This window comes from Capra hircus, chromosome 8, assembly GCF_001704415.2.
Source record: "Capra hircus breed San Clemente chromosome 8, ASM170441v1, whole genome shotgun sequence".
NCBI classification, from domain to species: domain Eukaryota; kingdom Metazoa; phylum Chordata; class Mammalia; order Artiodactyla; family Bovidae; genus Capra; species Capra hircus.
In genome coordinates, this window is record NC_030815.1 from 48,246,234 (window position 1) to 48,267,706 (window position 21,473).

Consider the following 21,473-nt stretch of genomic DNA (forward strand, 5'->3'; position numbering starts at 1 on the left):
TGAAAGAGATGGGAATACCAGACCACCTGACCTGCCTCTTAAGAAATCTGTATGCAGGTCAGGAAGCAACAGTTAGAACTGGACATGGAACAACAGACTGGTTCCAAATAGGAAAAGGAGTCCGTCAAGGCTGTATATTGTCACCCTGCTTATTTAACTTCTATGCAGAGCACATCATGAGAAACACTGAACTGGAAGAAACACAAGCTGGACTCAAGACTGCCGGGAGAAATATCAATAACCTCAGATAGGCAGATGATACCACCCTCATGGCAGAAAGTGAAGAGGAACTAAAAAGCCTCTTGATGAAAGTGAAAGAGGAGAGTGAAAAAGTTGGCTTAAAGCTCAACATTCAGAAAACGAAGATCATGGCATCTGGTCCCATCACTTCATGGAAAATAGATGGGGAAACAGTAGAAATAGTGTCAGACTTTATGTTTTGGGGCTCCAAAATCACTGCAGATGGTGATTGCAGCCATGAAATTAAAAGATGCTTACTCCTTGGAAGAAAAGTTATGACCAACCTAGATAGTATATTCAAAAGCAGAGACATTACTTTGCTGACTAAGGTCCATCTAGTCAAGGCTATGATTTTTCCTGTTGTCATGTATGGATGTGAGACTTGTTCTGTGAAGAAGGCTGAGTGCAGAAGAATTGAGGCTTTTGAACTGTGGTGTTGGAGAAGACTCTTGAGAGTCCCTTGGACTGCAAGGAGATCCAACCAGTCCATTCTGAAGGAGATCAACCCTGGGATTTCCTTGGAAGGAATGATGCTAAAGCTGAAACTCCAGTACTTTGGCCACCTCTTGTGAAGAGTTGACTCATTAGAAAAGACTCTGATGCTGGGAGGGATTGGGGGCAGGAGGAGAAGGGGACGACAGAGGATGAGATGGCTGGATGGCATCACTGACTCGATGGACATGAGTCTGAGTGAACTCTGGGAGATGATGATGGACAGGGAGGCCTGGCATGCTGTGATTCATGGGGTCACAAAGAGTCAGACATGACTGAGTGACTGAACTGAACTGAACTAAACTGAAAGACTCCACCAGAAAATTACTAGAGCTAATCATTGAATATAGTGAAGTTGCAGGATATAAAATTAACACACAGAAATCCTTGAATTCCTATACAGTAACAATGAGAAAACAGAAGAATTAAGGAAACAATTCCATTCACCATTGCAACGAAAAGAATAAAATACTTAGGAATAAATATACCTAAGGAAAAAAAAAACCCTATATATAGAAAACTATAAAACACTGATGAAAGAAATCAAAGAGGACACAAATAGATGGAGAAATATACCATGTTCATGGATTGAAGGAATCAATTTAGTGAAAATGAGTATACTACCCAAAGCAATCTATAGATTCAATGCAATCCCTATCAAGCTACCAATGGTATTTTTCACAGAGCTAGGACAAATAATTTCACAGTTTGTGTGGAAATACAAAAAAAACCTCGAATAGCCAAAGCAATCTGGAGAAAGAAGAATAGAACTGGAGGAATCAACCTGCCTGACTTGAGACTATACTACAAAGCTACAGTCATCAAGACAGTATGGTACTGGCACAAAGACAGAAATATAGATCAATGGAACAAAATAGAAAGCCTGGAGATAAATCCACACACCTATGGACACCTTTTGTTTGACAAAGGAGGCAAGAATATACAATGGAGAAAAGACAATCTCTTTAACAAGTGGTACTGGGAAAACTGGTCAACCACTTGTAAAAGAATGAAACTCAAACACTTTTTTATGCCATACACAAAAATAAACTCAAAATGGATTAAAGATCTACATGGAAGACCAGAAACTATAAAACTCCTAGAGGAAAACATAGGCAAAACACTCTCTGATATAAATCACGGCAGGATCCTCTATGACCCACCTCCCAGAATATTAGAAATAAAAACAAAAAATAAACAAATGGGACCTAATTAAACTTAAACGCTTTTGCACAACAAAGGAAACTATAACCAAGGTGAAAAGACAGCCTTTAGAATGGGAGAAAATAATAGCAAATGAAGCAATTGACAAAGAATTAATCTCAAAAATATATAAGCAGCTCCTGCAGCTCAATTCCAGAAAAATAAACCAACCAATAAAAAAATAGGCCAAAGAACTAAACAGACATTTCTCTAAAGAAGACATACAAATGGCTAACAAACACATGAAAAGATATTCAACATCATTCATTATCACAGAAATGCAAATCTAAACCACAATGAGGTACCATCTCACACCAGTCAGAATGGCTGCTATCAAAAAGTCTACAAACAATAAATGCTGGAGAGGGAGTGGAGAAAAGGGAACCCTCTTACACTGTTGGTGGGAATGCAAACTAGTACAGCCACTATGGAGAACAGTGTGGAGATTCCTTAAAAAACTGGAAATAGAACTGCCATACGACCTGGCAATCCCACTGCTGGGCATACACACTGAGGAAAGCAGAATTGAAAAAGACACATGTACCCCAATGTTCATCACAGCACTGTTTATAATAGCCAGGACATGGAAGCAACCTAGATGTCCATCGGCAGACGAATGGACAGGAAAGCTGTTGTACATATACACAATGAAATATTACTCAGCCATTAAAAAGAATGCATTTGAATCAGTTCTAATGAGGTGGATGAAACTGGAGCCTATTATACAGAGTGAAGTAAGTCAGAAAGAAAGACACCAATACAGCATATTAATGTATATATATGGAATTTAGAAAGACGGTAACGATGACCCTGTATGCAAGACAGCAAAAGAGACACAGATGTAAAGAAGATTTTTGGACTCTGTGGGAGAAGGCAAGGGTGGGATGATTTGAGAGAATACCATTGAAACATTTATATTACCATGTGTGAAACAGATCGCCAGTCCAGGTTTGATGCATGATACAGGGTGCTCAGGGATGGTGCACTGGGATAACCCTGAGGGATGGGATGGGGAGGGAGGTGGGAGGGGGGGTTCAGGATGAGGAACACATGTACACCCATGGCTGATTCATGTCAATGTATGGCAAAAATCACTACAGTATTGTAAAGTAATTTGCCTCCAATTAAAATAAATACATATAAAAAAAGAAATGGGAATAAAAATTCAAAGATTTTGTCTGGGTTTAGGCCAAGTATGTTTTCAAAGTCAATAAAACTTCCAAAGTCAACCAAATAGTTTTCATTCTACTAACACTTTAAGGGTTTAGAATAATGTACTGAGAACACTCAATTAGGAATCAGAACACCTGGCATGAATCCTCACCCTACAGCTTTGTAGCTGTTAGATGGAAAGCAGGCTCTTCCCCTCCTTGAGCTTGTCTCCTGGGCTGTTAGCAAAGGATTGTCCTAGATGGTGTAGATACCTTCATCCACTGCAGCACGTCTGTGAACTGTGTTTCCCCTAAGGCTTTGAGGCAGAAAAGCTGGTGACAGTCCAGAGAGATGGGGGACTGGCCCTAAAGTTTTATTACACTTTACATTTATACTCACATCTCTTATCTCCTTCTCTCTCCTTGCTGCCTCTCGTGGGCTTAGAAGTATGCAGCCAACAGGCGTGCGGATGAATCAGTGGTCATGGAGATCACTCCACCTCTGCTGTTACCATCTGCTTCCTCTTGGAGCATTTTCACCAGGATATATGTTGAAGAACAAATGACATTTATGAGTCACCTTCTTGCATGCTTTTATCGTGAAGGATCCCAAGAAGCTTTGGGAGTGAATGAGATGAAGTTGGGAAAGTGAGAGGATGGTGGAGTGTCCAGAGAGTATGAATCGAGGTGAATGCATCTGTGGATTTTATATTCTCTTGTTCCCTCTTTACGAGGCTGCTCTTGGAGTTAAATCCATCTAACAAATGTACATTCCAGGAGACCTATATGTACTACACATAGAAAAGTGACAAGGGAAGAAAAAAATTAAATCAGCATGGTGTGGATTTTTTTTTAATGAAAATTATAACTGGAGCACTCAGCAGTGCTTTGATGGGAGTGGATCACACTGTGACCATGGACCACACAGACATGGCAGAGCCAGGCTTAGAGTGAGGCATTCACCTTGAACACAGGAATTTAAGGGTGGGGAGGGCAAAAAACTTAGTAATCAAGATAAATAATAGTGTACTGCAGTATTTTCAAAAATCAAAATTAATGCAAAAACTCCACAATGAACAAATACCAAAATTTTTAATAAGTACAACATGTTGTTGTTATATCATACCCTTGCATTTTTTTGTACATCAAAAGAGTGGTTTTCAAACAGCCTGGGGTTCCCAGGCCCTTGAAACCATCACATCCCCTGCAGGACATGTTGATGAGGGTAGTAAATTGTGTGAGTGCAGACAGATTGGGTAACTCAGACTTTTAAATAGAGAGTCATGTGTCTTGATTGTAGGGTAGGGCTTTTACTAGCATTTTCCAGTTGATTAAAAGACAGGTGGATGTTCTGATAAATGTACATAGGAGCACATATTGTTCTTTTCCCTCAGGTTCTGATCAGGCCTAGCCAGCACTCCAGATTTAGAATGTGAAGTTGATGGTTTTTATCAGGGGAAAGTTGAGATTTTTATAAGGAAATTAGGATAGTGATTAAGTAAAGTGAAAAGAGGAAAGTGGAAGAGTATAATAGAATGAGAAAGGAGAGCTTTTTCATCTTATCCTGCTTCAGCCTCCAAACCCCTCTGCTTTGCCTCCAGTTTGACTTTTGATGATGACGGTTTAGCTACAAGTGATGTCTTGAGTGGAGAACTGAGTTGTAAGCCTGGCTGGGCCACTAATGAGATTGCCACCCTCAAACTTCCTTTTGTTCTTTCTGTAAAGTGAGTAGCTGGGCTCAGGGACTGCTTATCTCAATACAGCCCTGACAGTCCACATTCCTGCATACACTGCTTTCTGTTTTAATCTTGGACTCTACCTTTGATAAGTGAATGTTTCCATTAATAAGCATTTCATAATACTTTGTTTCCTAAAAAAGGACTGCTAGGTTTCTGGACGAAAGTTAAACTTTTGACATGATAAATCCTCACTCCCTGTTGCCTCTGAAGACATTGTCCCCTGCCTTATGTCCTTCTTCCATCTCTGCTATCTTCATAACATGCTCAGGTTTCTCCTACATGGGAAACAAAGTGACTTTCACTCTTCCCCTATATTACCATTCTAACCTTCACTACCAGAGAGTTTTGTCCAGTCATTTCTGTCTCCACTTGTCTTTGCTATTCATGGCATTCTCGTCAGCACCTAGGACAGTAACTAAGACATACTTGGACTGGGTAAGCACTTAGGTAATGAAGTGCTTGCCCACGTGAAATCAGGTGTCTCTGCAGTCACTGCATGGAAATGAGTGCTCTCTCAGGGTCCTAACTCTTGCAGTTTTTGACACTGGGCACTGTTCTTCCCTTCATTGCTGTCCTCGACAGCTCTCTATCATGAGTCTCTATCTTCCTGACAGTGATTGTGCCTGGATTGAGCATGGCCTTCTCGTCCTCAATCTTACTCTTTTAAGTGGAGGGTACTGCTCAAGGCTTAGTTTTAGCTTTGTTCTTTCTTCTACAGAAATCTCTTATACCACCAACTCCTAGGGTTACCTAATCAGGGGAGACTGTCAGATCTGAATCCCATTTATAACTCTGTGACCTCTTATCCCATGTGTTCAATTGTTTTTTGGAGACTTGGAGGTCATACTTTGTAGGCTTAGTATGACATTGCCCCTCCCTCATAATACTTTCCTGATAAGTTCTCTGTACTTTATGTCATATGTTCAGCCTCACATGCTCAAAAACTTACTCTGTTTGACTCCAGAGCTGAAGTTGAATGATTACTGTTATCCAGCTATTTAAATTTCTCTACCTTTAGGTTTTGGAGAAGGCAATGGCACCCCACTCCGGTACTCTTGCCTGGAAAATCCCATGGGCAGAGGAGCCTTGTAGGCTGCAGCTCATGGGGTCACTAAGAGTCTGACATGACTGAGCAACTTCACTTTCACTTTTCACTTTTTACTTTTCATGCATTGGAGGAGGAAATGGCAACCCACTCCAGTGTTCTTGCCTGGAGAGTCCCATTGACAGCGGAGCCTGGTGGGCTGCCGTCTGTGGGGTTGCACAGAGTCGGACACGACCGAAGTGACTTAGCAGCAGGAGCAGCAGCAGATTTAGGTTTACTCTTTTGTGGCTGGGGATCACAGTACTATTTCATGTGTTTATTGTGAGTATTATATCATCTTCACAACTATTTTTTTTCTTGGTGCTTTCCATTACCAAGGCACTGTATTTACAAATGCTAACTCAATCCTCACAACAGCCCTATTGTGAAACTACTATCTCCATTTTATATGGGGAAACTGACTCACAGAAAGGTTAAATAATATGTTGAATATACCACTGCCATTTTATAGTTCAGTTCAGTTCAGTCGCTCACTTGTGTCTGACTCTTTGTGACCCCATGAATTGCCCCACGCCAGGCCTCCCTCTCCATCACCAACTCCCGGAGTTCACCCAAACTCATGTCCATTGATTCAGTGATGCCATCCAGCCATCTCATCCTCTGTCGTCCCCTTCTCCTCCTGCCTCCAATCCCTCCCAGCATCAGAGTCTTTTGCAATGAGTCAACTCTTCGCATGAGGTGGCCAAAGTTTGGAGTTTCAGCTTTACCCTCATTCCCTCCAAAAAACACCCAGGACTGATCTCCTTTAGGATGGACTTGTTGGATCTCCTTGCAGTCCAGGGGACTCTCAAGAGTCTTCTCCAACACCACAGTTCAAAAGCATCCATTCTTTGGTGCTCAGCTTTCTTCACAGTCCAACTCTCACATCCATACGTGACCACTGGAAAAACCATAGCCTTGACTAGACAGACCTTTGTTGGCAAAGTAATGTCTCTGCTTTTTAATATGTTGTCTAGGTTGGTCATAACTTTCCTTCCAAGGAGTAAGCGTCTTTTAATTTCATGGCTGCGATCACCATCTCTAGTGATCTTGGAATCCAAAAAATTAAAGTCTGACACTATTTCCCCTGTTTCCCCATCTATATCCCATGAAGTGATGGGACCAGATGCCATGATCTTCATTTTCTGAATGTTGAGCTTTAAGCCAACTTTTTCATTCTATTCTTTCACTTTCATCAAAAGGCCTTTTAGTTCCTCTTCAAGTTCTGCCATAAGGGAGGTGTCATCTGCATGTCTGAGGTTATTGATATTTCTCCCAGCAATCTTGATTCCAGCTTGTGTTTCTTCCAGCCCAGGGTTTCTCATGATGTAGTCTGCATAGAAGTTAAATAAGCAGGGTGACAATATACAGCCTTGATGTACTCCTTTTCCTATTTGGAACCAGTCTGTTGTTCCATGTCCAGTTCGAACTGTTGCTTCCTGACCTGCACATACGTTTCTCAAGAGGCAGGTGAGGTGGTCTGGTATTCCCATCTCTTTCAGAATTTTTGACAGTTCATTGTGATCCACACAGTCAAAGGCTTTGACGTAGTAAATAAAGCAGATATAGATGTTTTTCTGGAACTCTCTTGCTTTTTCGATAATCCAGTGGATGTTGGCAATTTGATCTCTGGTTCCTCTGCCTTTTCTAAAACCAGCTTGAACATCTGGAAGTTCATGGTGTACATATTGCTGAAGCCTGGCTTGGAGAATTTTGAGCATTACTTTACTAGTGTGTGCTGCTGGTGCTGCTAAGTCACTTCAGTCGTATCCGACTCTGTGTGATCCCAGAGACGGCAGCCCACCAGGCTCCCCTGTCCCTGGGGTTCTCCAGGCAAGAACACTGGAACGGGTTGCCATTTCCTTCTCCAATGCAGGAAAGTGAAAAGTGAAAGTGAAGTCGCTCAGTCGTGTCCGACTCTTAGCAACCCCATGGACTGCAATTGTGCAGTAATTAGAGCATTCTTTGGCATTGCCTTTCTTTGGGATTGGAATGAAAACTGACCTTTTCCAGGCCTGTGGCCACTGCTGAGTTTTCCAAATTTCCTGGCGTATTGAGTGCAGCACTTTCATAGCATCATCTTTCAGGATTTGAAATAGCTCAACTGGAATTCCATCACCTCCACTAGCTTTGTTCATAGTGATGCTTTCTAAGGCCCACTTGACTTCACATTCCAGGATGTCTGGCTCCAGATCAGTGATCACACCATCGTGGTTAGCCAGGTCATGAAGATCTTTTTTGTACAGTTCTTCTGTGTATTCTTGCCACCTCTTCTTAATATCTTCTCCTTCTGTTAGGTCCATAACATTTCTGTCCTTTATGGAGCCCATCTTTGCATGAAATGTTCCCTTGGTGTCTCTAATTTTCTTGAAGAGATCTCTAGTCTTTCCCATTCTGTTGTTCACATTGGTCACTGAGGAAGGCTTTCTTATCTTTCCTTGCTATTCTTTGGAACTCTGCATTCAGATGCTTATATCTTTCCTTTTCTCCTTTGCTTTTCGCTTCTCTTCTTTTTACAGTTATTTGTAAGGCCTCCCCAGACAGCCATTTTGCTTTTTTGCATTTCTTTTCCATGGAGATGGTCTTTATCCATGTCTCCTGTACAATGTCACAAACCTCCATCCATAGTTCCTCAGGCACTCTATCTATCAGATCTAGTCCCTTAAATCTATTTCTGACTTCCACTGTATAATCATAAGGGATTTGATTTAGGTCATACCTGAATGGTCTAGTGGTTTTCCCTACTTTCTTCAATTTAAGTCTGAATTTGGCAATAAGGAGTTCATGATCTGAGCCACAGTCAGCTCCTGGTCTAGTTTTTGCTGACTGTATAGAGCTTCTCCATCTTTGGCTGCAAAGAATATAATCAATCTGATTTCGGTGTTGACCATCTGGTGATGTCCATGTGTAGAGTCTTCTCTTGTGTTGTTGGAAGAGGGTGTTTGCTGTGACCAGTGAGTTCTCTTGGCAAAACTCTATTAGTCTTTGCCCTGCTTCATTCCGTATTCCAAGGCCAAACTTGCCTGTTACCCCAGGTGTTTCTTGACTTCCTACTTTTGCATTCCAGTCCCCTATAATGAAAAATACATCTTTTTGGGGTGTTAGAAACCCAAGTAAGACAGTAGGTCTTGCGAGAGGCATCAGAGGGCAGACACACAAACCATAATCACAGAAATCTAGTTAATCTAATCATAAAGACCACAGCCTTGTCTAACTCGATGAAACTAAGCCATGCCCGTGGGGCAACCCAAGACGAGCGGGTCATGGTGCAGAGGTCTGACAGAATGTGGTCCACTGGAGAAGGGAATGGCAAACCACTTCAGTATTCTTGCCTTGAGAACCCCATGAACAGTATGAAAAGGCAAAATGATAGGATACTGAAAGAGGAACTCCCCAGGTTGGTAGGTGCCCAATATGCTACTGGAGATCAGTGGAGAAATAAGTCCAGAAAGAATGAAGGGATGGAGCCAAAGCAAAAACAATGTCCAGTTGTGGATGTGACTGGTGATAGAAGCAAGGTCCGATACTGTAAAGAGCAATATTGCATAGGAACATGGAATGTTAGGTCCATGAATCAAGGCAAATTGGAAGTGGTCAAACAGGAGATGGCAAGAGTGAACGTCGACATTCTAGGAATCAGCAAACCAAAATGGACTGGAATGGGTGAATTTAACTCAGATGACCACTATATCTACTACTGTGGGCAGGAATCCCTTAGAAGAAATGGAGTAGCCATCATGGTCAACAAAAGAGTCCAAAATGCAGTACTTGGATGAAATCTCAAAAACGACGGAATGATCTCTGTTCATTTCCAAGGCAAACCATTCAATATCACAGTAATCCAAGTCTGTGCCCCAACCAGTAATGCTGAAGAAACTGAAGTGGAACGGTTCTGTGAAGACCTACAAGACCTTTTAGAACTAACACGCAAAAAGATGTCCTTTTCATTATAGGGGAGTGACATTTTATGGTGGGGCCTAAATTCAAAATCAGGCAGTCTTAGTCAAGAATGTATATATGTAACCCCTATAATAAACTGCCTTCCACAAATGATATACTTAGAATGCTTTGACTTTTCCTCTCCTCTACTAAGGGGCTTCCCTGGTGGCTCAGAGGGTAAAGCGTCTGCCTGCAATGCAGGAGACCTGGGTTTGACCCCTGGGTCAGGAAGATCCCCTGGAGAAGGAAATGGCAACCCACTCCAGTACTCTTGCCTGGAAAATCCCATGGACAGAGAAGCCTGGTAGACTACAGTCCATGGGATTGCAAAGAGTCAGACATGACAGAGTGACCTCCTCTCCTCTACTACCTAGAGGTAATAAAAGATCAAGTTCTTTCCCTCATACTTATATTTTTCCTTTATTCAGAAATGCTCTCATGCTTGACAGATTGAAAGAGTGTCCCCATGCATGCCTGTCACCACCAAATTTATCTTCCTGAACCCAGGGTTCAATATGTCACAGTTCTGCCAAAGAAAATAAAAAACAGAGGATCAAGTATTCTCATGATTCCCTCCCTCCTAGAAACAGAGTAACAAATATATATTAATTCACTAAATTGAGTATTCAAACCCTTTTCTTTGGTTAACTTCACACCAAGCCATTCCAATTTAGGGCTGTGTCTCCCCTAGCAGAGTTTCATTTTTATTTTCTGACTTCTTCATCTCATTGCATCTACTCTGGGTAGAATAAACAATTAAATCACAGTCTAGAGAAAACATGATTTAAAGATATGTGAAATGACTAAAGACGTTATTAAATTCTTTTCTCTTATCTTAATTTCCAGTGAGTTCTTCATGCCTGGGCTGGTCGACACACACATCCATGCCCCTCAGTACTCCTTTGCCGGGAGTAATGTGGACCTCCCACTTTTGGAATGGTTGACCAAGTACACATTTCCTACAGAACACAAATTCCAGAGCATTGACTTTGCTGAAGAAGTATATACCAGAGTTGTTGTAAGTATCCTGCATATGAGTATTGATGTGTTATATTCAGTCATCTATAGAAACATCCATTTCTTGGGGGCAGATTTAAGTTATTAAAAACAGGCAGTTAAGATTATCATGGACTATAGAGATGTTTTTAGTTCTTTCGCAGCTCAGTGAGTTTGTGACCACTTCACCAACACACCTGGTCACTAGCCAAGAAACACCTGAATCTAAATCCTCAAATCCCCTGGGTTCTCATTACTATTTTTTTTTTTAACTAAATTTGGGTTTAATGCATATGTGTATTCCTTTACTCCTGCCAACCCACAGTGCTATTCTGGGTACCATATGGAATAGCTGTGTAACCTTTGGAAAGTTCTGTGACTCACTTTCCCCATCTGTAAAAAAAAAAAAAATAATAATAATAATGACAGCACCTACTTCTTAGGATTGTTATGATAATTAAGCAAGTCTATATTTGTTAAGCTCTTAAAATAGTGCCTAACATATGTATTTACTTTAAGCAATATCCAAGGAAATCTAAAATTAAAATTAGTTAGAAGGATATCACATTATTTTGGTAGCTTTGAAAGGAAGGAAACTGGGACGGTCCCCTGTTGCAGGGCCTGTGGGAATGTGGTGAATATTAGCCCACTAGAGAGAACTACGGAGCTAGTTTGGTCTGAGGAGAGTGGCTGTAGTGTGTGCCGACTATGGGCTGGCCAAAAAGCTTGTTTGGGTTTTTCCATAACAACTTACAGAAAAACATGAACAACCTTTTTGGCCAACCCAGTATATACTGCTGCTGCTGCTGCTGCTAAGTCGTTTAAGTTGTGTCCGACCCTGTGCGACCCCATAGCTGGCAGCCCACCAGGCTCCCCTGTCCCTGGGATTCTCCAGGCCCTGAAATGCCCTTCCTTTCACTCTCTGAGGAAAACCAGCTCCCTTTATCTACTCCAACCCCATCCCTAATCGATTCAGCAGCCAGAGATAACTTCTGCATTTGAGAATTAAAGCTGCAAATATCTTATGTAACCACTACCTCTTGTCATGTAGAACACTTAGTCTGAGCATTCCTGCATTTTTGTTAGACCCATTGAAGGGTTTTCTCTTAAAGTAATGTTGTGATGGCGATAATATAATAAGCCTTATACAGTGACCTAGCCTTCCTGCCAGTTTCCCACATCTTGCAGTATCCAAGCCTTGAACAGCAAAAGCAAGTGTTGTCATTTATATATTTGCCTTGCTTAGTTATAAATTCAGTGTAATTGTGGATTTTACATATTTAGCACGGATCCACATGACACCAGGAAAACTGAGAAGGACTAAAGCTGTGTAGGAAGTTGCTAGTGCATTGTGTTAATGAATCGTTTTAACCACACCAAATCTTTTTATCCTCAAAATTTATTTTTATTTTGCATTGTTCTAAAAAGAGTTGGAGATATCTTAAAATTGCATTGTGTACAAGAGAAGAAAATGAGTCATGAAATCACAGCAAAGGAAAAAATAAACCAAGAAAAATGTATACTATGGGGGTCCATGCATTTGTTAGAATCTGTCACAAATTTGGCTTCAACTGAACCAGAGAGGGAAATCAAATATTTGCTGTCAGTGAGTACAAAATAGGAGAAATAGGTGTTACTCTCAACAAGTATTTTCAGTGTACATATCCTCTGTTTCTGATTGTGAGCCAGGCCCGTGGACTTTGAGAGTTGGATGAGCTGAGAGTATAATGGACATCCATTAAGAAAGTTGACATCTTAAGAAAGTTGAGATTTGCTAATTAGAATCTGTCCCTTAGGCTGAAGATTGCCTGTGGCAATGCAAACTAGGGTGCTGAGGCAGTACCTGTAAACCAAGACATTTTCTGTTTCGTTTTTTTATTGTCTCCCTCAGAAAACAGTCCTGGATCTATAAATAGGCAATCAAGACCCCAGAGTTTTGCACAGTGATAATTTAATCTGAAAATAATTTAAAGTATATGTTAGCAAACATCTCTTGAGATTGTTAAGAAAAAAAATTCCAATAAGTCAGTCCTAGAATATCTCCCTTTAAACATTGCAAACAGGGTGAGAGGTTGAAATTTCAAATTGGACTTTGGACTGGAATGAACTAGAAAGCCTGGAAAGTTCAGGAATCGGTATATTATATAGATTAATATGAGTCAAAGGACAGGAGAATGAGATTCTTTGTAAATATACTAAGACAAACTGGTTGCAAATATTCTCCTGGATAATGGAATGAATATGTTTACTCTATGGGGTTATTGAAAATTCAGCAGATGAATTCAGTTAATTCCAAAGAGGTATCAAATCATTAAAGTATAAGGTAAAAAGACAAGAGGTCAGGGCCACTCTATTCCCCTATTTTAGCTTATGGAAATTATATAATCTGATAAGGGGCTTGTTGATAGTGGCTTTGAAGCTTATGGTCATATTAACTTTTTTTTTTTTTTAATTAGGGACTTCCCTCATGGCCCAGTGGCTGAGACTCCAAGCCACCAATGCAGAGGGCCCAGGTTTGATTCCTGGTCAGGGAACTAGATCCCACATACCTCAACTAAGAGTTTGAATGACATAAGTAAAACCCAGCACAGCCAATTAAATAAATAAATACATAAATAAATATTTTTAAAAATAAATGTATTTTTAAATGTTTTTTAAATACCAAAAACATTGTACTGAGGTATAGCTGATTAACAATGTTGTGGTAGTTTCAGGTGAACAGAAAAGGAACTCAGGCATACATATACATGTATCAATTCTCCACCAAACACCACTCCCATCCACCTGGCATATAACATTGAGCAGAGTTCCACATCCTATACAATAGGTCTTTGTTGGTTATCCATTTTAAATATAGCAGTGTGCACATGACCAAATTCTTTAACTATCCCCTCCCTCCCTGGCAACCGTAAGTTCATTTTCTAAGTTGGTTGAGTCTCTTTCTATCTTGCATGAAAGATTATTTGTATCATTTCTTTTTTGATTCCACATAGAAGGGATGTCATATGCTATTTGTCCTTCTCTGTCTGACTTACTTCACTCAGTATGACACTCTCTTGGTCATCCATGTTGCTGCAAATGGCATTATTTCTTTTTTGATGGCTGAGTAATATTCCATTGCATATATGTGCCACGTCTTCTTTACCTGTTTCTCTGCTGATAGATATCTAGGTTGCTTCCATGTCTTGCTATTGTAGACAATGCTGCAATGAACATTGCAGTGCATGTATCTTTTCAGGCCCTGTTTTTCTCTGGATATATGCCCAGGAGTGGGATTGCAGGGTTATATGGTAGCTCTATTTTTAGTTTTTTAAGGAACCTCCATACTGTTCTCCATAGTGGCTTAACCAAATTACATTCCCACCAACAGGGCAGAAGGGTTCCCTTCTCTCCACATCATCTCCAGCATTTGGTCATATTAAGTTTGCAATCTATTTTGAGCTCAAAAGGCTTGGTTTCAAAAACTGACCATTCTTATCAGGAATTAAAAGCTGGGGAAAGGCTGGGCAACACAGCCACAATTTTGATGTTATTCCTGCTAGATTTCTTTATAAATGGGAAAAATACAAAATCAATCATTAATGGAAAGTGAAAGTGAAGTCGCCCAGTCATGTCCGACTCTTTGCGACCCCATAGACTGTAGCCTATCAAGCTCCTCCGTCCATGGGATTTTCCAGGCAAGAGTGCTGGAGTGGGTTGCCATTTCCTTCTCCAGGGGGTCTTCCCGACCCAGGGATTGAACCCAGGCCTCCCTCATTGCAGGCAGACGCTTTACCGTCTGAGCCACCAGGGAAGCCGCGTTAATGGAAGAGCCCTCTCAGAAGCATATGAGAAACCAGGGAGGAACAGGGACCTGGGACACCCAAACACAGAACATGTTAAGAAGAACAGCAGCTGCATTTTAAATGGTGTATCCAGCAAGATTTTAAAACCAGATTTGTTCCTTACTTTTTAAATTACATACAGAAGGCACCCACAATTGGCTGAACTCGGTACCAATATGAGTAGCTTTGTGGATTCCTCCTTCTATTCTTCCTTGCCTCTCTTCCTCCCCCACCTTTCCCCACCTCCTCTGTGAGCTCTCCTTGTCCTGTCCCTTAAATATAATTTGAGCCGATTCTTGAACTTTCTAGTCTTTCTAGTTTGCTCCAGTCCAGTTTGAAATGGCAGCTTCTCATCTAGAAGCCTTTCTATTTGAGAACCTTTATCCCCCTGACTCAGAGAAAGGACCTGCTCTTGGTGTCTGGTAGTATCACTTCCACCTTCATCATAGCTAATTAACTGAAATTTTCCATTTGATCTCTTCTTCAAGCCCGTTTTAGAAAGGTGTTTAACGTGGTGAGAATTTAGAAAATGTCAGATGACACTTCTGTTTTGAGTTTCATTTTATTCTGGTTAGTAAATGTAACTTGTGTAGCTATTTTTCTTGGTAATTGGATGGATGGATGGTTTAGGTGCTAAGTTTTGTCCAACTCTTGCGACCCTGTGGACTGAAGCCTGCCAGGCTCCTCTGTCCATGGGATTATCCAGGCAAGAATACTGGAGTGGGTTGCCATTTCCTTCTCCATTCTTAGTTCACTGTTATTTTATGACCTAACAAAAGGTCAACTTTTATGATTATTCTGTACACATTTTTTTGTTTTGTTTTTAGTTTTTTTTTAAATAAATTTATTTTAATTGGAGGTTAATCCACCACAGGTATACACGTGTTCCCCATCCTGAACCCCCCTCCCTCCTCCCTCCCCATACCATCCCTCTGGGTCATCCCAGTGCACCAGCCCCAAGCATCCAGTATCATGCACTGAACCTGGGCTGGCGACTCGTTTCATATATGAGATTATACATGTTTCAATGCCATTCTTCCAAATCATCCCACCCTCTCCCTCTCCCACAGAGTCCAAAAGACTGTTCTATACATTTGTGTCTCTTTTGCTGTCTCACATACAGGGTTATCGTTACCATCTCTCTAAATTCTGTACACTTTTAAAAAGACTGTTTTTTGTCTGTCAAAATGACTTTTGAAAAAATATCTATTAGATTAGATTGTTATAAGTGTTACAAGTCTTCTATCATTTTCCTCTATAGTCTCCCATTTAATAGGATAAGAAACCTAGTCTTCTCTTCTTCAAGACAGAACCTCCCTCAACATGTCCTGTGTTATATCATCTGAGATTTTAGTTCCAATTTTTTTTTTCACCACCTAAATTTAAAATGTTTTAAATTTGGCTCCCAAGTCTTTCTTTTGGATTCATTTTCTTAGAATATAGACAATGATAATCTTTTCCAATAAAGTGGGTGATAATCCAAACCCTTAAATTACCAAAAATTTGTTCTGACTCTTGAATGATGCACTTTAGCTCTACAGAGAATTCTTGATTTGCTCACTAGCATCCAGTGTACCAATGTAAATCTGATTTTCTTTCCTCTCTAGTTAATTTGTTGTCCTACAGGATATTCTTCATCCTTGATGTTCTGCAATTTCACTTATAGATCTGTTCTTTCTTTTTTCAACTCATTTCTTTAATATAGTATCATTTGCATTTTGGAAAATAAATCTTTCTCATGCACACATGCTCATTCAATTTCTCTGCCTCTTACCCGCCCCCCGCCCCCACCCGCCATTTCTCTTGCTCTTAATATATTTTCTCTTCCAATGTGCTCTTTCTTTTGGTAACTTTTCTTAAAAAAACAGTGACATTCCTGTATATACTTTTATGCTACATTCTTAGAGAATGCCAGTATCCCAACTTTGCAAGTCATTAATTCACTCTTGCTGCTCAGTAGCCTGTTCCTCTTTCAAGGATACTGTGTCCTGTTATATACACGTAACAATGCTAATTTTAGATCATTTTATGCCTCTGATTGTTTTAGTTTGGTCTGCTTCCTCATATGTTCATTCAGCAATATTCACTAAGCCCTGGCTTCCCTGGTGGCTCAGATGGCAAAGTGTCTGCCTGCAATGCGGGAGACCTGGGTTCGATCCCTGGGTCTGGAAGATCCCCTGGAGAAGGAAATGGCAACCCACTCCAGTACTTTTGCCTGGAAAATCCCATGAATGGAGGAGCCTGGTGGGCTACAGTCCATGGGGCGCAGAGTCAGACACAACTGAGTGACTTCACTTTACTTCACACCAGGATGCAAGCACTTTCCTGGTAGATGGAGACTGAATTCGATGCCTCTGTCAAGGTGTTAACTTTCCTCTTCAGCATATGATTCTGATAGAAAGCTAGTGCATCCTTTTCTGTAGCTGACAGGTTCTAAACATCATTTACTTACAATCAGACATATTTTATTTCATGTGCTCAGTTCAGTCGCTCAGTCGTGTCCAACTCTTTGTGACCCCATGAACCACAGCATGCCAGGTCTCCCTGTCCATCACTAACTCCTGGAGTCTACCCAAACTCATGTCCATTGAGGCGGTAATGCCATCCAACCATCTCATCCTTTGTTGTCCCCTTCTCCTCCTGCCCTCAATCTTTCCCAGCATCAGGGTCTTTTCTAATGACTCAGCTCTTCACATCAGGTGGCCAAAGTATTGGAGTTCTTCAGTCCTTCCAATGAACACCCAGGACTGATATTCTTTAGGATGGACTGGGTGGATCTCCTTGCAGTCCAAGGGACTCTCAAGAGTCTTCTCCAACACCACAGTTCAAAAGCATCAATTCTTTGGCGCTCAGCTTTCTTTATAGTCCAACTCTCACATCCATACATGACCACTGGAAAAACCATAGCCTTGACTAGATGGACCTTTGTTGGCAAAGGAAAGTCTCTGCTTTTGAATATGCTGTCTAGGTTGGCATTTCATGTGCTAAGTGTCTTAAAATTTGAAAAAACTGACATAAAAATCCAGTTTTCCTAATTTTCTTGACCTTCAAGTTGAACCGACATCACTGATATCTAACAATTGGCTGAAGCTGAGTAGAGGCTGCTAGGATAGGGTGTGTTCTTTCCTATTATCTTAAGTCCAAATTGTTTTCTTCCTGCAGACATTTACATTTCTAACCCAGTCCCATTCTAGTCAAAAGAGTCAACTTATTTCATAAATGAGGAAACTGATGTTGAGAATGTAAAGCAGTTTTCTCAAGGTCACACAGGTCATAATCTGCAAGAAGCAAAAACTCCATGTAGTTTTTCTCTGCACTTTAAAAAGCTTCTGCTGTGTGTGGGGGTTGGGGCGGGGGGCGCGTATATGGGCTATCTCTGTACTTTTCTCCCAATTTGCTGTGAACCTAAAACTGCTCTAAAACATGTTTTAAAATTTAAAAAGAAGAAGAGGGAAAAAAAAGCTTCTGCTTAAGACAGACCATACTCAGGTAAATCACTGCTTTTCCAAGTGTCCAGACAAATCAGGCAATATCAGTTGTGATTTGTTTCTCACAATCTTCCCATTCTTCTGTTTCGTTATGGATGGGATTGTCCCTCATACTGTTGTCATCGGGGGATTCCCTTTGCTTCTCTGTGTTTAATTCCCATTTTCTCAACCTGGGAATTCTTTTCCTTTTCATCACTCTCACATTTTGTTAAAAGCACATTTTGTAGGAAATTCCTAAGCTCCTAAAGCAGAAAAACATTTAAGGCTTCGTATCTAATCATATCTCTATTTGACTTTCACACTTGACTGATAATTTACCAGGGTATAAAATTCTACATTAAAAATGGTTTCCCTCCTTAAATCAACTAGACTTCAGTAAATAAATAAAAAATAAATAAACAACTTTCCTCCAGGATTTTGAAGGCATTGTTATGCTTTCAGCATCACTGGTGATAACGCTAGTGGCACTGTGATTCCCGTCATTTGTCTGTGATGGTTTTCTTTCTGTGGAAGCTTTCAGTATCTTCTCCTTATTTGTAGACTTAATAGCTTACAGTTATATGCCTTACTTGGTTTCTGGTTTTCATTCACTGAACTGAGCATTCTATGAGGAGTTTAAGTTTGGAGACTAATATTATTTCTCAGACAATTTCACCTCCTCCATTTCTTTTTTTAAAAGAAAATTTTTTTCTTCAGAACTCTTGTTCTAAATGCTGGATTTCCTAGACTGAGCATATTTTTCTTATCTTTTCATCCTTGACTTTCATCTTTCTTTCCTTAGAAATTCTCTTCTAATTTAACCTTCTGTTGATTTCCATATTTCATTTTTTAGTATTTTTACTTTTGGAGAGCTCTGTTCTCTGATTTCCACAGCATTTTGTCATTTTTTTTCTTTTTGTGGATATGATATCTTCTTTTATTTCTCTGAGATTGTTAATCAAATTTTTTTTTTAAAATCAAGCTTCCTCCTGATGCTACAGATTGGCTGTTTCCTCCAACATTTCTTTCCAGATTCTTTCTTCCTTCCCTTCTCCCCTTTTTTTTTGTGGTAGCTTTCCACCAGTGTCCATTGAACCTTAAATGTACAGTAGTATTTGAGTGTGATGCTCTAAGATGTTGACTGAAAAAGATGGGGTCACACTAGTTGCCTGGTAAGCTTCATTACAGGATGAAGAGTGAAGGAGGTGAATAGCCATTTTAATTGTGGATCCTAAATGTCATTGTGAGGACATCTTTCTTCTAGAGCCATTTATCTTCTCTAGAAAGAAGTCCTCAGTCCTGCCAGAACCGGTGGAAGTAGTACATGTGACATTTTGGGGAAGGTGACATGGGTCCCAGAGTCAGCCACCTATCTACTTAAGCCTCTTCCTTTCAGCTTGTGCCTCACCTTGTCCTTTGGGGCCTGTATTCTCTAAATACTATCCAATTTCTGCAAAGAGCAAATCTCTTTTGCAAGGAACTGCTGATTTCAACAGGAAAGAGTCCTGCCAAGGTTTAATCATCTGTATACACACTTTCAGCCAATTCCCTGTTAACAACCACATGCTTCTCTCTTTTTCCAAGTTGCCTCCAGGTTTTTATTCATGTTTTTTTCTTCTGTGAAAATGTTAAAATATTTCCTCTACTCATGTCTCCTCTCTTCTCATGGGTTAATAAATGTTACACTCCATTACATCATTTTAGTGGAGATTTCCTGAGGAAGAGAGATAGATACATGTGATCAATCTGCTAGTTTGAACTACATAGCTGGCTGAATAATTTTATCCTGTAATTTCTAGGAAAAAAATCATATTTATTCCTTCCCAATAAAGTTTGCATATCCATAAACAACCCTAAAAAGTCAGGAATTAGTATCACATTTTATAAATTCTGCAACATAGAACCTTGTGAATCTAGGAAATCAAAAGTTCTAACATTTTTAAAATATAAATACTTTTGCAATTTACCTTAATTACGTTTCATGTCGAGATGGCATTCCTTTAAGTAAAAACAGCTTAAAATTGAAAACCAAAATTCCATCTTTGTGTGTATATGCCATGTGACTTTTCTTGGCACAGGCAATTCATAGTTTTTGTGATTTATTTTTAGAGGAGAACACTAAAGAATGGAACAACCACAGCTTGTTACTTTGGAACAATTCACACTGACTCATCACTGCTTCTTGCGGAAATTACAGGTGAGGAGATAAAAGGATGATTTACGGGCACATGAAGCAGACAGGTGGACCATGATGGCAGGGACTTATACTTGTGAACAGTCTTGCTTTTTAATTACTAGAATTTGAGCACTGCACGTCTTGCAAGTGATTAGGTATTTGTGTATTACAGTGGCCCTTGAACTTTCCTTGTTGTTTAAGTAATTTGATTATTTACTTTTTGTTTTTGGTTGTAGGATGATATAAATAGGTTTGTATTAATTTAGGGCTTTTTGGAGCAGATTTACTAATTCTAGCAATGACCAAAGTTTATTATAATCAACAGATAGTTCTTGGCTGTTGGCTAGACTCAGGGCACTGTGCTAGATACTGGGAACACAGTAAAATGGAAAATAGTCTCTGCCCTTGAGGAATCAGATAGGATTAACTGATTAGTAGGTACACACATTGATTAATGGTCTTCCTTCATGGCTTAGTGGTAAAGAATTGGCCTGCCAATGCAAGAGATGTGGATTCAATCCCTGGGTCGGGAAGATGCCTGGAGAAGGAAATGGCAACCCACTCCAGTTATCTTGACTGGGAAATCCCATAGACAGAAGTCTGGTGGGCTACAGGCCATGGGGTCGCAAAAAAGTCAGACACATCTTAGTGACTAAACAACAGTATAGATTAATAACTTAAGTAACAGCTGTAGTGTTCTTGCTAGATGTCTGGTACTGTGCAAAGCACTCTACATGGATTAGTTCAGTTTAGCTATAAATAGCCTTCTGGGACAGTTATTCATGTTGTGTGTTACAGATGGATAAACTGATGCTCAGAGAGGTTATGAAACATGCCCAAGTCACACAGCTAGTCAGCAGAGCTGAGACTGGATTTAGATTGATGATTCCCAAACTTGTATCCAGCACATTGCCTACCACATAGCAGGTGCTCAGTAAATACTACTGACTGATGTGCTGACACTATTGTTTGCAGGCCAAGGTAGTGTATGCCAAAGACCTCAAGTGTGACACTGAAAGTAAATCTTGTGAATTTTGGAGGAGACAGAATGAAGCCAGAATTAGATCATCTGGAAAGATTTCACTGAAGGGACCTTTAAACTGGACTTTCAAGGGAGATAAGGAGAGAGAAAAATGCCTTTAAGGCAGGAGAAGTGACATGA

General features: G+C 40.2%; 1 protein-coding gene and 1 long non-coding RNA gene across 4 annotated transcripts in view; one reads left to right on the forward strand and one right to left on the reverse strand.

Annotated features, from left to right (window-relative positions):
* The window catches only part of LOC102170604, a 254,976-nt gene that overhangs the window by 142,888 nt on the left and 90,615 nt on the right, over positions 1-21,473 (reverse strand). For 2 of the 3 annotated variants that reach the window (XR_001918442.1, XR_001918440.1), the window contains one exon: positions 19,040-19,849. The exons of the other annotated variant lie outside the window; for it this stretch is intronic. This is a non-coding gene — a long non-coding RNA (uncharacterized LOC102170604). Of the gene's footprint in view, positions 1-19,039; positions 19,850-21,473 lie in introns of those variants that run through there. 3 annotated transcript variants of the gene reach the window in all.
* Positions 1-21,473, forward strand: part of GDA (guanine deaminase) — a 135,618-nt gene that overhangs the window by 82,344 nt on the left and 31,801 nt on the right. Inside the window, exons 3-4 of the mRNA XM_005683751.3 lie at positions 10,695-10,866; positions 20,245-20,332. Coding sequence (XP_005683808.1) covers positions 10,695-10,866; positions 20,245-20,332 — 260 coding nt within the window. The remainder of the gene's footprint in view (positions 1-10,694; positions 10,867-20,244; positions 20,333-21,473) is intronic.